The sequence below is a fragment of the Schistocerca gregaria genome, chromosome 3 (genome assembly GCF_023897955.1).
Source record: "Schistocerca gregaria isolate iqSchGreg1 chromosome 3, iqSchGreg1.2, whole genome shotgun sequence".
Taxonomy (NCBI): Eukaryota; Metazoa; Arthropoda; class Insecta; order Orthoptera; family Acrididae; genus Schistocerca; species Schistocerca gregaria.
Window position 1 is genome coordinate 653,112,641 of NC_064922.1, and position 18,133 is coordinate 653,130,773.

General features: G+C 38.1%; 1 protein-coding gene across 1 annotated transcript in view; it reads left to right on the plus strand.

Annotated features, from left to right (window-relative positions):
- LOC126356110 (uncharacterized) overlaps positions 1–18,133 on the plus strand; it is a 221,942-nt gene that overhangs the window by 201,451 nt on the left and 2,358 nt on the right. The window contains exons 16-17 of the mRNA XM_050006811.1: positions 7,371–7,512; positions 7,770–7,894. Coding sequence (XP_049862768.1) covers positions 7,371–7,512; positions 7,770–7,894 — 267 coding nt within the window. The remainder of the gene's footprint in view (positions 1–7,370; positions 7,513–7,769; positions 7,895–18,133) is intronic.

Consider the following 18,133-nt stretch of genomic DNA (forward strand, 5'->3'; position numbering starts at 1 on the left):
TGTTTCTTACATATCCTTTTTCATGTATTTCTCTCTAGTTGATTCTCCATATCCACTTGCTTTGTTGCTACTTATTTTCTTTAAAATTTGACTTTTTTGTCACCTATAGTTATCTAACAGAAGTGCTTTTTACTTTGTAATCACTACATGTATCTTGTGTCTCTTGTATTCCATAGTTTGGAGTGTTTATTTATTTCAAAATAATCACACTTTTCCTGTTGCCCCTTTTCAAGCTGTTGCTCTTTTTCCAGTAACACACACACACAAAAATATTCACACACCTATGACTGTGGTGACTGTGATTATGAGCTGTTGCCCTAGGTAGAGGTTGGGGAGGGGGATGGAGGAATTTGTGAAAACTATGACAAGGGAGCAATGAGTCGGTATGAAGTTATTAGAGTTAAAAAGAGGAAAGGGCACATGGCTCTTAGTAACAGTGGCAAACTAAGGATTAATTACGATAGCAATCACAAAGCCACAATGGTGGAACTAGAGAGATGAAGAAAAAATGAGAGAAAGGGGGGAGGGGGAGAAAATTTGGGAGAAATGGATGTACAGTGTCAATGAAACAAGTGAAATAATAGAACAATCTGGATTTCAACGTGTAAATAGTAAAATAAAACTGTTGCAAGGCATGAAAATAATTATAAAACTTCATTATTTTACCAAGCAGAATTGCTTGGCTGCAGTTCAGACCCCTAATTTTCTCATATTAACTTTAATTTGATATAATTATAGAATCAAGTGGAGAAAATGGCTTATCACTTTGTCTTTTTCATTTTCACACAAGAGAAAATTAGACAAACCACTTTAAGACTGAAAAAGAGAGAATTTCCAGGACTGTGTGGAAACCCTGCAGAAGTAATACAAGTCTTAATTGGTCATTAGATATCCAACTGCATGAACTGTGCAATGTCTCTTACAGGGGAGGTCCCTGTACTGTGTAACAATGCTGAAGTGGTGACTCAAGAATAATTACAGAAGATAGGTATAATGATCTAATTCAGGAACTTTAAGGAATGCACCGTGGTGTCAAATTGTTGCCAGAGCCTCACAAATTTACATACCTCCTGCTGAAAGAGAACCTACCAAGAAATCCTGAAAAACAATTAAATAATGTAAGGATCAGAAGAAGCATAGTAAAGAGATATATATAGGGATATTCCATGTGAATGTCATAATTTCACACATCACATAGAGGAGACAGAAAAGGTACAAATGTGATGCACAAAATTATAAACTTCGCAAATCACAAATTGAGCTTCCACTGAAAACAGTCAAGAAATACCACCAATATATATTAGTGTTAGTTGTAGGATATGGTGCAAGCGTATAGGCTCATATATGTAACAGCTTGCGAAATCAGCTTCAGCAGTCAAAAGAGTGCAATGAAGTGTGCTACTGAGATTAATAGGCATGTACTATATGATCCCAGACGATGCAGTACTGGTAATTGTAAGAATATGGCTGTTGTATTGCTAAAGACAGGCAGTCAAACATAAGCCTGAAGGCTACTTGTGACTGAGTCCCATATGAAAAAATTAATGCAAGATCAGATTCTGTGATTGGCCAAATGAATTCAACACTTCATATGCAGAAAACATATCAACTTCTTCCTAATATCAAGGCAGGCAGAGATTGAGATTTCTTCACCTGTTGGACAGCCATGCATTATCTGTTCAGTGATGGCTTTATTCTATATATCTAAATTCAACAGACAGGCAAATGATAATTGCACCTATGGCAGTAGGGGTACTGTGGAGAATACATTGTGGGACTTTACATTGTGGATGCAGTGGGTAATGTCACCAGGCATTAAGGACACTGGATACCAGGGCACCACTTAGGAATGAGTTGATCTGGTGTGTCTTTGAAGGTATTGCACCTGCAATATCCAGGAAGGTCAAGGAGGACTTCATGAGGCATTGTGCCAGGATAGTTTCATCCCTGCAAGTCAACATTCTATACAGTTAGAGAGGAAACAACTGAAATGGTTTTCAGGACTTTCCGTCACATTACTGTAAGTGATTACAGAAACCTGGATTCTACAAAGTTACAGTGAATTGTGGAATGAGATGTCACAGTGTAAATGCTGCTGGCATATTAGCATATGCCAAAGGAATCCAGCAGACAGTGGCTGTTACCCAGGATAGTTTGAGGGTGAACAGTAGCAGAAATAACCTTCTATAGATTAGATACCTTAGTTATACAAGACAATGATGGCCCTGATGAATGAATGAAAAGAATCTTTCCAGAATGAGATTTTCACTCTGCAGCGGAGTGTGCGCTGATATGAAACTTCCTGGCAGATTAAAACTGTGTGCCCGACCGAGACTCGAACTCGGGACCGAGTTCGAGTCTCGGTCGGGCACACAGTTTTAATCTGCCAGGAAGTTTCATATCAGCGCACACTCCGCTGCAGAGTGAAAATCTCATTCTGGAAACATCCCCCAGGCTGTGGCTAAGCCATGTCTCCGCAGTATCCTTTCTTTCAGGAGTGCTAGTTCTGCAAGTTTCGCAGAAGAGCTTCTGTAAAGTTTGGAAGGTAGGAGACGGATACTGGCAGAAGTAAAGCTGTGAGTACCAGACGTGAGTCGTGCTTCGGTAGCTCAGTTGGTAGAGCACTTGCCCGCGAAAGGCAAAGGTCCCGAGTTCGAGTCTCGGTCGGGCACACAGTTTTAATCTGCCAGGAAGTTTCATATCAGCGCACACTCCGCTGCAGAGTGAAAATCTCATTCTGGAAACATCCCCCAGGCTGTGGCTAAGCCATGTCTCCGCAGTATCCTTTCTTTCAGGAGTGCTAGTTCTGCAAGTTTCGCAGAAGAGCTTCTGTAAAGTTTGGAAGGTAGGAGACGGATACTGGCAGAAGTAAAGCTGTGAGTACCGGACGTGAGTCGTGCTTCGGTAGCTCAGTTGGTAGAGCACTTGCCCGCGAAAGGCACAGGTCCCGAGTTCGAGTCTCGGTCGGGCACCCAGTTTTAATCTGCCGAAAAGAATCTTATTCATAATCACAGAAGTACTAACAGTACTTGATTAAAGGATCAGTAGTAGTTTTGTAGCAGAAGAAAGTGGTTTTCTCCTTTTTCTGTTTCTTTGTTGCACTGTTAGGTAATTTTTATGTGTACTATTAACTTTTTAGGATTTGCAGGTAGCGATAGTTTTAGCAATATTTCTTGATACAAATCGTCTTTCGAAATTAGGTTATGAAACAGTTTTCACAAGTTTTCGTATTTTTGCGATCATAATATAGAATTTCTCCATAGAAAGTTCCAGAAGTGTGCATTAAATGTTCATTTACAGACTTTCTCTTTAGCTGGTGAGTTTTTAAAAGTATCTTGTCCATATTATACGAAATAATTTAGCTCAAAACTGATAATTTATACAATTAATCAGAGCTACAGGAAACAGTGAGTCTTTCTTTTACAAAATGAAATATAATTACAAAATTGAATGAAAATAGGTTACTAACACTAATATATATTTACATTAATTCTACTTTTGTTCCTTCTGTGCAAAATGTCCCAACACTGACACAGCACAACATTCAAACACCACCAAAGTTTCCCTTTCCATTTTGCATATCTGTATCGACATCCCCTAAAAGTCTACAGTATCGAATACTTCAATATGTCCCAATATGTCCTGTAATGTTACAAGGTGTATTTGTGAAGAGTCCATACCTATTATAAAAAGGGATTTATTTATGTATGTATGTTCCACTTGTCTCCCTATACCACTGAACCAATTTCAAACAGACTTGGTAAACATATCACATACTGTCTGGAAAGAATTGCTATGGGGATAGGAACCACTGCCGCATTGCACAAACATCCATATTTTATTCGTCCTATATATGAGAATGAGAGCACTTTCTGACTTGCAACTAACTTTCAAAATAATTTATCACTGAGAACCCCCACAAAGTGATGAAAGGGAAGAAAATGTTTGTTTACATTTTCACTGTCAGTGCAGTTAAGTTGCCACAGTAAGCATGACATTTTAATTTATTGCTTCTTTGCTACTAACTCTGTTTATGAAATGTTTTACAGGAAGTATTCACATATACCACTGACTGTACCAGCAAAATTATATCACTGTATGACATTGCTCAGGATATGAAACGTCATAAACACTGAGATCCAAGGGAAACTGCAATATGACACATAAAGTTTTAATTTATTACATTTTTACTACTAACTCTATTCACAGCATGTTTTGCAGACAGTATCTACATATACCACTACAAAATTATATCATCATACAACACATAGTTCAGGAGATATGATGGCTTAAATATTGAGCTGTGTGAAAATGAAACTCACTAGAGATACAGGAGAAATATGTGTACAAATACATATGCAACGTGTTAATATATTACATCCCAGCAAGGACAGTGACACAACTCAAAAATGCAATACCTTATAAAACTTAGGTTGAAAAATCCCTACATAATGTAAAGTGGATGTACCAGGGTGTTAAAAAAAAAAAAAAGAAGAAGAAGAAGAAGGAGGGGGCAGCTACAATTTATTTTTTCATGTAGTTTCCCACTGGAGAAATACATTTTTCCCAGTGAGAAGAATATTTTTTATCACAGCATCATAGAATGAAGCTGGTTGCGTCGAGAGCCAGCTGTGCATGAATTTCTCCACCCCTTTGTCATCTTCAAATTGGTGCTCTCCTAGAGCTTCTTTAAGTGGTCCAAACAAATGGAGACCATCAGAGCTGCGGTATGGGACTTGGCATTGCCATGGAGGAAGATGACCTATTTAACTGGTTGGTCTCATCTTTCACTGCAGTATGCACCCCACACTTTATTCATCAGCTTGCAGTAGTAAACAGTATGGATTGTACATTGCTCCTGCAAAAAATTAGCGAGCAAAATCCTCCACCAGTTCAAAAAGAAATGGTTGAAACAACCCAGTCAGCTAACAGTCAAGTCTTGGTTTTCACTTGGGCTTCCTCCCCTTTCCTCTGTCACTCATTATTGGCTCGTTTGACTTGTATAGTGTAGTTGTGGATGCACCTTTTGTTGCAGGTGACAGTCCAACTCAAAAATGCATCACCTTCTTTCGCAAACCTTGTTGTAAGCCTCTAACAGACCTCCAAACGTGTCATCTTCTGATTTTCGAGGTGAGGAACCTATTTAGAATACACTTTGTGGAACAGCAGGTCATTTATGATGATTGCTTGACAGCTCCTATATCTTATTCTGATATGTTCTACAATTTCTGATACTCTCGCTCACCAATAGCCTTCAAGAATACCTCAAACTGCACAAATGTTTTCATCTGCATTGCCTGTGGGGGGGGTGTCAATTGTGTTACTGATTTTCCACACATTGCCATCTTTTCTTGAACTCTTTTTGCCAGACAAACACATGCATCCTTTACAATATTTGATCACTGAACTGCACAGTCAATCTCTAAAAAATTTCCATCATTTGAAGTTCTTCACGAGCAAGAAAGTTTATAATTATGCATTGCACAATGGAGGGCTGCACAGCTGTCTGGCCTCGGTGGCCACAGGCAGTGGTTTTGTGTGTGTGTGTGTGTGTGTGTGAGAGAGAGAGAGAGAGAGAGAGAGAGAGAGAGAGAGAGAGAGAGAGAGAGAGACAGAGACAGAGAGAGAGTTGTGCTTGAGTGAATGTGTTTGTGTAGTCTACATTAGAAGAAGGCCTTTCGGCCAAAAGCTCACATGTATGGCAGTCTTTTTGTTGTGCCTGTCTGTGATTCAACACCTCCATTACATGGCGAGTAACAATATATCATCTTCATATGGTCAAACATGTTCCAAGTAGCTCCAAAAGTGGTTTGCAGTTGTAGTTTAGTGGTGTAACTGGTATGCTAAAAGAAAATAGTAAAGATCACCAATGAAAACACAGAACTAGTTGAATTGTCTTTAGAGCAGTTGTAGATAACACTGCATGGCCAGCAAAAGAAATATACAGGGTAATAAACATGTAAACTTGACCTGGAGTGCTTCTGGTAAACTATATAGTGTTTCCACAACTAAGTGGCTGCTCTGTTTGGAAAGGAAAGCTTACAGTCTGTGTTTGTTACCAGTTTTGACTGCAGTAGAATATGCAATTCAGGCCATAATGAAAATGAAATGGAGGTGGTTAGGACATGTAACTAGGATTAGGAAGAGCAAATGTGCCACTAAATTTTTCTACTAGATGGTGGACTGATGACATTAAAAGCATGCAGAAGCTATGTTGAGGTATATAACTGAAGATTGTAAAGCTTGTAAAAGTCAAGAGGGTGCATTTATAATGCTGTGGATACCAAGTGGCTGATGATGATGAGCAACAGTAGTGTCTGAAGCAGAACTAGAACCAGTGGCATAGAGTGTATAGGTGGTGGCGTGACACCCTTGTAAGACTCAGCAGTGGTGGCTGGCATGGTCTGGAGTTCAAAGGTGACAAATAGTAGAGATGTGTGTCAGACTTGTCGTACGGAAATTGCACCTCTTTGATTAACAGGGCTTGTGCTTCCACTTTTGGGGAGGAGCTTTACTACTATTTTTTTTCTTCAGAGGCACCAGTTTGAATTTTAATGTTCAATATTATTTTTTCAGAATATAATAATTTAAGTTTGGGAATCTACTGCAAATGCAAGATTAGCTGTTTCCGCATGCAAACAGCTATAGCTCTTCCAGGAAAGATTTGACGAATTTGAGATTTACTTTCATGTAATTACACTTGGTACATAAACTATTTTTTATGATATGTTTATTACATTCTTTGTGTGGTGAAATGTTTTTGCCTTTTTGATAAGTGCAAAGTATCTTTCAATTTCTGTCAGTGCAACCTTTCAGTACAAGGGTACTAGGTGGAATTGCACTTAGGCGACACAAGCAAGCCCATCTTTTACATTGTTAGCACATTTTTTCCCAATGCCAAGAATAATATTGGTAATATAATATTTAAACGTACATTCTTTCTTTTGTAGTTTCCATTTTGTATAACAAGATTCACAGAGTTTTCTAACCATGTAATGTGTTATAAAGGGATCTTCTTGTCTACATCATTAAGAAAGCTTCAGCTGTCTGTCCGTATATTATATAAATGAAAACCAAACCTTTTTTAACTTTTAGTAATGCTACACTACGTCAGATTTCCAGTTTGCACATGGTACAACTATGTCCAATTCTTGATACTGATGGTTTCTACAATATTTCAGATATCAAGAGTGTTCAAGGGATTAAGATACTGCAGTCAAAAGCAAGTCTTTAAATGTTATGCATTTTTCTAATAATGCAGTTTTATACTATACCCCAGAATTTTTATTATTTTAATGCAATTTATATGAAAATTTAATGTGTTTTATAGAGGTAGAATAGGTTACCAATATATCTGTTGTATTTTGCAGAAGGTGATGTATCAGCCATAGGAAGATCAATTGTAATTATGAACAAGGATCGTGGCTCAGAAAGATTTGCATGTGCAAATATAGAACCAGATAAGGACATCATAAAATATGCCAACATACAAAAACCACCCAAATTTGTTTTGTAAGTATCGAAAAGCAACCATATTTGCTAAAAAGAGAGAGAACTTTTCATGTTTTACTCTTTTCCACTCATAAAAAATTACAGTTTTAGAAAGATATTCTAGTTTTCATTTAACTATTTATCACGAGATATATTTATTTATTTTCTGTGTTTCCATTTTGGTTACTTTGATTCACATTCTTTCAAAGAACGATTTCAAGTCTTTCAAAATAAGTTACATTCTTTTTGTTCCTGATATATATATGTATTTATTTCAGGGCACAGTTCATTGAGGATGTTCGAGAAGTAATGGGAGTTCCAGAATGGATGTTAAATGTTGATAGTCGTAGGACTAAAATACTGCACTCGGGTGCATGCATTCAGTTTCTACTTCACTTTAAAGGTAACTAAATACAAGTTAAATTGCTGCTTAGTGAATTATACAAGTTAAATTACTGCTGTTACTACATTGATCAGCAGGAACATTATTACTACCAACCTACTATAAATATAAACCCATCCAGGTGGTAGCACCATCACCTGGCGAGGAATGACTGCTAGTCAGACACATGCATGATACATGTAGTGTCAGTGAGAGCATGACTTGTCAGTGGGTGCATGACGTATCAGGTGTTTGAGGAGTGCTGTGGTGAGTGTCTCAACACATGGCAAAACTGAGCTGAAACCGTGTTCAGGGGTCGTAGGATTGGGCGGTCACCACTCATTACAGATCTCGGACATCGTAGGCTGGGCAAACTGATAAAGCAGGACAGGTGGTGAACTCTTGACAGAACTAACATCAGACTTTAAGGGTGGGCAGAGTACAAGTGTGTCTGAACACACAGTGCACCAAACATGCCTAACACAGGTGACGACACATTCATGTGCCAATGTTAACACTAAGACATTGGCAACTATGACTGAAATGGGCATGTGACCATTGGCACTGGATGTTGGCACAGTAGCAGAGTGTTGCAGGGCCTGATGAATCCTGACACCTTTTTCATCATGCTGATGTGAGGGTGCAAATCCATCGTCTTCCAGGGGAACAGCTCTTTGACACCTACACTGTACGACAGATACAAGCAGGTGGCAGCTCCATTATGCTATGGGGAGCAGTCATGTAGGCTTCCATGGGTCCATTGGAGGTCATGCTAGGCACCATGATGGCCAAGGAGTACACTGGTTGCAGACCACATATACCCCTTCATGATGATTATGTTTCCTTATGGCAGTGGCATTTTTCAACAAGATAATAGGCCAGGAGTGTGATTGAGTGGTTTGAGGAACACAGTGGCGAGTTCTAATTGATGTGCTGGCCTCCCAACTCATCATATCTGAGCCTGATCAAACACATCTGGGATGAGATTGAATGCCGCATCAGAGCTCTCATCACCCCTCCCCCACTCCACAACCCCCGCCACCCCCTTGCCAAAATTTATGGGAATTAAGAGACTTGTATGTGCATATGTGATGCCAATTCCCTCCAGCATCATACCAAGGCCTCAGTGCTTCTTTGTCATGATGTGCCACTTCTGTTATCAGTGCCAAAAGGTACACATACTGTTTATTATGTAGGTGATCATAATGTTCTGGCTGGTCAGTGCAAATGGTGTGGTGGTGACACAAGATTCGTATTCAATAGGAGCCAAATTCAGAATCTCAGCAGTTGATGATTGACCAAAATTGAAAAAAATATAGACAGCTAGTCAGTTCACATTAAAGTGGGAGTGTTGAAAATCAGCTTATAAGGGATTAACTCTTATAAAGTATTATATTCAATTTAAAAGACAATTTGTGGACAGTAAATAATTGTCATTTTCACCACTTCAGTGGTTATGGATAATGTTCCTTTGCCTGACATACTACATTTTAAAAAATAATAGTGGTGAGTGCCTGACTTGTTTCCTGAGTAAAACATCATAGTATTCTAGAATCTCATGAGCAAAGAGACATTTATATTTCACTTCTAAGAAAAATGTCAATAAATAACAAAGTAAAAAAAATAATTTCAAAAAAAAAAAAGTGGAAAATGGTCATGTAGTGTACTATTCAGCGCAGTATAGTTGACTTCAGTAAGTGGTTCACAACTCCAGCTTTACACTAATCGTGAACCTTTGATTTCAGTTAAATTTCTTGGCATCTGTACCCATTCCAAACTGTCTTCTATATTCTGCCTTCCACGGCACCATGAAGTGCCATAGCAAACATCCCTACTTGACCTGAGACTGTCTATGTCCCTGTGATTATCTTATTTTACTGTGCTCTCATTCTGATTTTCTAAAACACCTTCATTTTTTCTACCACTCATATCTTCTATGTTTACCTCACCTGATCTGTGTCAGACAGCCACTTGCCTCAGTCAGACTACAATAGTCTCTCTCTCTCTCCCTCTCTCTCTCTCTCTCTCTCTCTCTCTCTCTCTGTGTGTGTGTGTGTGTGTGTGTGTGTGTGCGTGCGTGCGTGCGTGCGTGCGTGCATGTGCATGAACTACACACACAATCTTCAGTCCCTTGATAATGTGCTTCTGGTCCATTGGATTTTTGTTTTCTGTTTCTGCGTAATATTTCGACAGGTGGCGTAGGTGTTTTCTTTAGATGCTGTGAGTTTTGCTGCTGTGTGTACTTGTTGTTTGTACTTTGATCAAACTGTGAAATATTGTTGGCCTCACACTACTTTTTGTAGCTGATTTTTATTCTTGATGCTCACTATGTCCTTATGTTGTTTCGTTTGTAAGAGATTCTGTGAAACACAAATTCTCTCACCTTTTTCTAACTCTGGTGGGTGTGATGGCCAGCATGATTTTAATAACTTGAGTGCCAGATATTAAGCATTACTTAAAATGAAATGTCTTTCCTTTTTATTAGGTTCTCTAACATCTTTATTTCAGTAGCCTCCTTAATTATGATTTCCCAGAAAGTTGGTGTTTTTATCATTATGCTGGTGCAATTGTATTTCATTTCATGATTATATTTGAATCACTGCTAGCTGATTTGCTTGGTTGGTTGAGTCTGGTGTGTTGCTGATGTTCCTTGCATCTCTCCTCAACTTTTCTAATAGTCTGAGCCACTTAAGACATGCCACATTTGCGTGGAATATTTTATGTACTTAGCTTTCAGAGATGTAGATCATCTTTAATATTATCTTAGTTGAGGGAAGCCAAATACACTGGATGCCATGTTACCATAGGAGTCTGCCAATTTTTCTGGATATTGGGCCAGCATGAGACAGGTAAGTGATTTTTGGCTACTTTTCCTTGGTCTCAGTCTCAACATCTATCTCAGGCACCCTTGATTTTGAGTGCATTGCCTGTTCAGTTTGATGATCTGGAACACTATTCACAGATGTAATTTTTTAGTGAGACTATCTGTGTCTGCAAGTGTTCAAGCTCTGGGGACCAGAGTCTTTAGCATCGAATTTCTTTTTGAAGGATGGTGATGGTTGAAAGTGTGGGGCTAGAGGTCAGTGTGTGTAGGTTTTCTATGTACACTGTTTCCAAAGGATCCATCCATACTTCTTTTAACTGACACATTGTGATATGGGATAACCAATAATATAAACCAAGAGCTGTATTTTCACCTATGATTTATTCCAGTGAAGAGGAAGTCAACGGCTTGGATGCTGGAAGAGAATGTTTTTTATAGCATTCCAATGGTAGAAGAGGCGGAAGGCATCTCTACTGGGCAGGCAGAGCCCGGAGCTTGGCAAAGGCAACCTGCCTAGGAAATGGTAATCCAAAATATTACTCAGCAAGCTTGGAAGCTGTGAGGTGACAGCCTCATCACCAAGCTTAACCTACGCAGCACTCGTAACATGGCCAGGGGATTCTATACCTACTGGCTCACGTCAATGACTTGCCAAGGATAATGGATTCAAAGGAAACGGACATAGGCTAGGGAACAGGAAGTCACGAGGTAGAAACAAGAAACACTGCTTCACATTTGGGACATGGAATGTTCGTAGTCTTAATAAACCAGCTGCAGCAGTGGCTGATATCTGAACTAAAAACATACGAGACAGATATTGTAGCTCTACAGGAAGTTGGGTGGCTTTGAGAAGGGATACACACGGAGGACAATTGTGTCATTTTTTAGGAGGGAGATGAAAAATATCATGAATTTGGTACTGGTTTTGCTGTTAAGAACAGGATTGTTAATTGGGTTAAGGAATTCCATCCCATTAACAAAAAATGTCTTACATAACAATCAAACACCAGTGGTATGATATAACATTCATGCACCAACTAAAGATTCAACTGAGGATGAGAAAGATGAGTACTATTACGAATTAGAGAGAGTAGTCGAAAGTATTCCAACAAAAAATATGAGAATTATCTTAGGGGACTTTAATAGAAAAATAGGTAAAGAGGATATGCTCATCCCCACAGTAGGAAAATATAGCAAGCACTCAACCAAAAACGAAAATGGATTAAAAATGATCAACTTTGCAGTGTCAAAGAATATGAGAATTTGCTCGACGATGTTCCCTCACAAAGATATACACAAAGGTACATGGTGCTCTCCAGATGGCAAAACAGTAAATCAGATTGACCATGTTATGACAAATCAATGTTTCACTTCATTTATAATACATTTCAGGACATACAGAGGAGCTGAAATTGGCTCAGATCATTTCCTAGTGGTAAGAAAGATGAAAATCAAGATGATTTGGAAATAACAACCAAAAGCCACACCTAAACCTAATTTAGACATCGAACAACTGAAAGAACTATCTACTAAAGAAGCCCATGTGATTGAAATAAATAACCGATTTACAGCATTGCAAGAAGCTGAGGGGGAGGAAAATAGTGTCAAGAAGGCTTGGGAAAGAATAAAGACTGTAGTAACAGATGCAGCAGAAAAAACACTGGTCAAGATAAAGAAAATGAAGAAACAGAAATGGTTCAACGAAAAGTGTCAGATAGCAGTAGAAAGAAGGAAAGAAACCAGGATGCTGTGGCTACATAATAAGGAGATTGAGGACAGGGGGAGACGTTCAATGCGGTTAGAAGAGAAACAGCAAGAGTTCTACAAATAGAGAAAAGTAAATATCTAACTGGAACTAGAATCTATAGAAGTGGAAAGTAGGAATGGAAACTCAAAGAAGTTGTTTCAGTATACAAAGACAAGTAAGTGAGGTTATCAAAGTATAAACCTATTAATAAAAGATAAAAGTCAAAATATGCTAATGCAGCTGGAGGGTATTCTGGAAGGGTGGATAGAGTATTTCTCAGAAATGTTAAATTGCACTGATCCACATATAACCTTCAATTATGCAATGTCTGAGAGTGACAGCATTAACAATGACGAATGTAGTATTAGAGAACAGAAAGTGATTCACTCCATTGAACAAACCATTCCATAACTGATAATTTGTTTACTATATGACAGATCTTTGAGAAATACTGGGAATGTAACAAAAACATCCACTGTCTCTTCATTGACTTCCAGCAAGCCTATGACAGCATCCACTGAAGTAGCCTCTACAACACATTACAAGACTTTAGTATACTCAGTAAAATCATTAGGATGATACAACTGTGCATGGATGGCTCCCAGGCAGCAGGGAAGTTCAGAGGATCCATATCCCCCACCTTTCCAATTAAAACAGGCTTATGAGAGGGAGATACTCTTTCATGTGTCCTCTTCAACCTTGCATTAGAGAGAGTGGTGTGGGAAAGTAATTTACATCTATATAATGGTCTCCAATTTGAACACAGTCAAGTAAAACTCCTGGCTTATGCAGATAATATAGTGTTGCTGACTGAAACTGAAGAAGAACTGAAAGACATAGATCTCTCAGGCAAAGTGCCAGCAAAATCGGGCTTTTGATTAACCAAGAAAACCGAATATATGGAAACAGGTTGAGTCATACACCCAAATCCTTACTTTGAAATTGCCCAACATTCTAAATTCAGAAAAGTTCTCCAGTTTAAATACCTTGGATCACGTTTCAACAGTAAGAAGTATCATAACAATGAATATTAATGAAAGAATAACCTCAGGGTCAAGATGTCTGTACTCACTAAACAACCCACTCAAAAGTAAAGCTTTGTCAATCACCACAAAGACGAAGATATGCAACACTATTATCTGCCCCGTAGTACTGTATGGTTCTGAAAGCTGGACGCTTATAAAGGATGAAAGAGGAAAACTGAAAGTTTTTGAAAGAAAAGTAATGAGAAAAATCTGGTGCTTATGTTGGAGAATAGTGTGTGGAGAATTCGAAAGAACACTGAAATTTGTCAGTTAATGAAGCAACCCATTATCATCCAGAAATTAAAAAGTAGGAGACTGCAATGGGCTGGACATGTGGCCAGAATGGAAAACAACAGAATCATCCAGAAAGCATTTGAAGGAACTCTCCAGGCAAAAAGACCATTGGGCCGACCTTGTACAAGGTGAAAAAATGACATAGAGAAGGACATTGCAGGATTAGGAATTTCTGGGGGGGGGGGGGGGGGGGGAGAGGCTGCAAGAGATAGAAGGCGGTGGAAGCAGATCATTGATGCAGCGCATGGTCTACAGGGCCTGTGATCACTGAGAAAAGAGAGAGAGATTTATTCCAGATCAATCCCATTTTGTCATTCAATTATGCCATCATCAGGCCTATGAGCAACATAACAACAATACAACAAGTGAGGTCACATAAAATTGGGTGAACCAACTTTGTATAAATTATACATTATCACCAAACAAAATTACAGTAAGGAACCTATAACTAAATATAACAATTTGGCATAGCAGAATTTAAAAATTGTATTACACCACCATAGAAATATGTTTAGGTTCTAAATAAATTACTTATTAAAAGAAATAAAGAAATAATATATGAATAAAATAAAACTATCTTCCTAAACTCTGGACCAGTAGAAGCAGTGAATCACAGAAACTAAACCTTCATGAGCAACCATTAGAAGGCCATAGCTACATAATTCCATGTAAGTGATTGCTAAATGGAAATATACAGAATATGCAGTATGTAGCAGACAAAGCTCCATGTTGAATGTGATGTGCGTTGTCAAAGCAAAGGATCGGATTGAAACAATAATGACCAAAAGAACATAATGGTGTGTTAATGCCCGGTCAAGAAAACCAAATGACATGGCTTCTTAGTTCCATCAACATTTGCTTATGTGTATGATACAACATAGAAATTGAACAATCTGCAACACTGCTTAACATCACAAAGTAGCAGGAAGATGTAGTACAGGGCAAAAATTCCCCAGTCAGAAACACTAAAAACAGTAGAAATATCCAGAATATTTTATGAAGTGAAAGGACTCTGTACATGACACCTGTACATAGTCACAAACCATGGCATACATGTAGCCAAAATAGTGTGTATAAAGCACATGCATTATCTCCAAGAGGAAACAAATCCCTATTCTGGAAAGCATAATACATAAATAAAAAGGAACACATTTATAGCCACTTCCACAGTAAGAAATGTGAAGACAGAGATTACGTTACCATGCAATTTTCGCTACATAACCATGAATGCACAGACATAAGAACCATGCATAATGAATATGTCACGGTACATAAAAATAAGATGAAGATTGCCAAATGGTACAAAACCTTTGATGCTATGGCATTATACTGCAACCAATGTATATTCCACAGTTGACATGGAAATATTAACTTTAGTGTAAGTCATTGTGTGATAAACAGATGTGAAATAAGTTTATTAGCCCACTTTAACACATAAATTACTGAAGAAAACCTTGTATGGACCACGAGATATCTAACATCTTATTATAAAGAGACTGAGGTCACTTTTAATTTTCAAACATACCATACACCCACCTGAAGTATTGTTGGCTTAGCACACAATCCTCATGACATAGCAATCTACATGTACACTTAAGCAAATTCTGACACAACAGAGAAGCCACATTATTCATTTTTGTGCCTTTGGTTTTATTGACTGGGTGTTAACATACTGTTATGTTCTTTTGCTTGTATAGAGTTTGAATTCAGTTAGAATTATCTGTGCTTTGATGGCACACATTGCATTTGACATGGAGCTTTGTTTCCTACATACTACATATTCTGCCTCTTTTCATTTATCCTTGACTTACATGAAATTATGTAAATATTTTATTTCTTTTAATAAGTAATATGTTTTGAACCTACACATACTTCAATGGTGGTGTAATACTACTTTTAAATTTTACTATGCCAGATTTAGTTATAGGTCCCTAAAGTAATTTTGAATAATGATAATGTGTAATTTGTATGAAGTTTATTACCTGTAATTTTATGCAACCTCATTTGCTGTGCTGGCCAGTGTGGCCGTGCAGTTCTAGGCGCTTCAGTCTGGAACCGCATGACCGCTACGGTCGCAGGTTTGAATCCTGCCTCAGGCATGGTGTGTGTGATGTCCTTAGGTTAGTTAGGTTCAAGTAGTTCTAAGTTCTAGGGGACTGACGACCACAGATGTTAAGTCCCATAGTGCTCAGAGCCATTTGAACCACTTTCATGTGATGTATTTCCTGATGATGGCACAATAGAATGCAGAAACCAGTTGCCTCTGGAATAAATCAGATAGGAAAATACAGATGTTGATTTATTAATGCTGCTTATATAAATATTGGCTGTTATCCTATCACACATTTTAGCAAGGACGAATGAAGTGAAATTTGAGAAAATGTAGTTAGCTTTATTTTTAAAATTCCATCACAAATTTTATATTGCAATGGACAAAATTTACATGTTCCAGGAACTCTTGAAGCTTTTCTGCACCATGTGGCCAAACCACAGATTTGTTGTCGTGTTTCGACTTTGGATCGAATGGCTTGAAATGTTCCATGTATAGGTTCACCATGACAGGCGATATTAGACTACCCATTCCCACACCATAGGATTGTTCATAATACTTTCTCTAAAACAGGAAATAAGTTGATGTCAGAATGTGCCTAAAAATTCTATGAACAATTGTTGAACTTTTCTGTGATAAGTTCCAATGAATCAGAAAGTGGAGCTCTCATAAAGAAGGAGATTACATCAAAACTGATTATAACATCTATATCCTGTAGCCACAGTTGACTGAGGTGATGTACAAAGTCAGCAGAGTTGGGAATGTGGTGGTTGCACTTTTCCACATAATCTTGGAGAATGAGTTTCAGGTACATTGCCAGTTGCTATGTAGGTGTGCCAATAGTACTCTTATGGGTGTTAAGAAGAATTTCTTTCTTGTGTACCTTAAGAAGTCCATATGCTTGAGGTGACATTGCTACTCATGTATTAAAAACCTCAGTGAGAAGTTTCATCATCTTCCTCTTGATTTTATTCATAGGATTGACATCCATCTATTTGTAACCATTGTCATTCAAAAAATTGAAAGTCTTCTTATTGTAGTCCACATTTAACATTAGATCAGTAACAATACCCTTGCCAGCTGGTAAAACTACAGTTTCCTTGTACCCACACAGATTTCTCAGTGCTACTCATCCTCTCTTGGACATGTTGGAGCTTAACATTGGCCCTTGGAAAGTGCTGTATAGGTTTCATGGCAGACCTCATCTGCTTCTTCCGAGAGAAGCTACAGTATGCTCCATGGAGTTGGTGTAACCTGCTATTGGTAGGATTTTTTGAGTAGATTTAAAGTTTAGCCCTTTGGCAAAAACCCTTATGTTTCTTTGTTTAGGTGTTTGTTAGTGAGATTAATTATTAATTACTGTACAGCTGTCTGTATCTTTTGGATTTTTGTGCAAGTGATCGAATTTTGCTTTTTGGCATGCAGTGTGATCGAATTTTGCTTTTTGGCATGCAGACATTTTCAGCTTCATTGATTCTGCTCATGACCAGGTACTATTGTCACCCCACTCAGAAGAATCTGCAGAGAGTGTACCTGATATGTAAAGATGGAAATGGAACAACTCAGTCCCTTGTTTCATGTGGCTATTGTCTGCTCAATGTATTACCTGTATTGCGTGTCGCCGTCTTCGTCATATGGCTGTTTAAATGTCAGAGTATTCTCTTACATTACTCTTGATCTTATAAATCATCTACTGAATACATAACTAAATAAATTTAATTTAATTAAAATATTACTGTGTAGACTGAGTGAGACTTTCCTTCTCAGGACTTTAGTAACATCAAATTTTATTGTCATACAAATATGTGACCACCTTCTCAGTAAATTAAAGTCATGGGTAGACCATTGAAGTAACAGTATTTTCTTTTCTGTGGAGAAATAAATTTAGGGCAGAGTTAGTATACACTGAAGGAAGAAATAATTGCAACACCAAGGATGAGTTGTGTGACATAAATGAAAGTTGATAGGCATGCTTTTACATCTGAAAGATGATGTCTATTCAAATTTCATGCCAGTCACATAACAGTTGCACTAGTAGTAGCACTATGAGGATGAAAATCAGATTTGCTTTAAATATGTGTTGTAACAGTCGTGAGCATTATTTCCCTTCGAGATTGGACATGGCCAGTGGATGTTATTCAAGAGAGGTCATATAATAGGGCTACAACAAACTGGATATTCTTTCTGTAATATTGCAGACAGAGTGTACATGATTACTGGCAACAGGTACCATGAAAATGATTGGTCGCAAAAGGACCGGTCTCTGGATTGTCACATGACAATACCAACAGGAAAGACTATCATGTTTGGTGTATAGCTC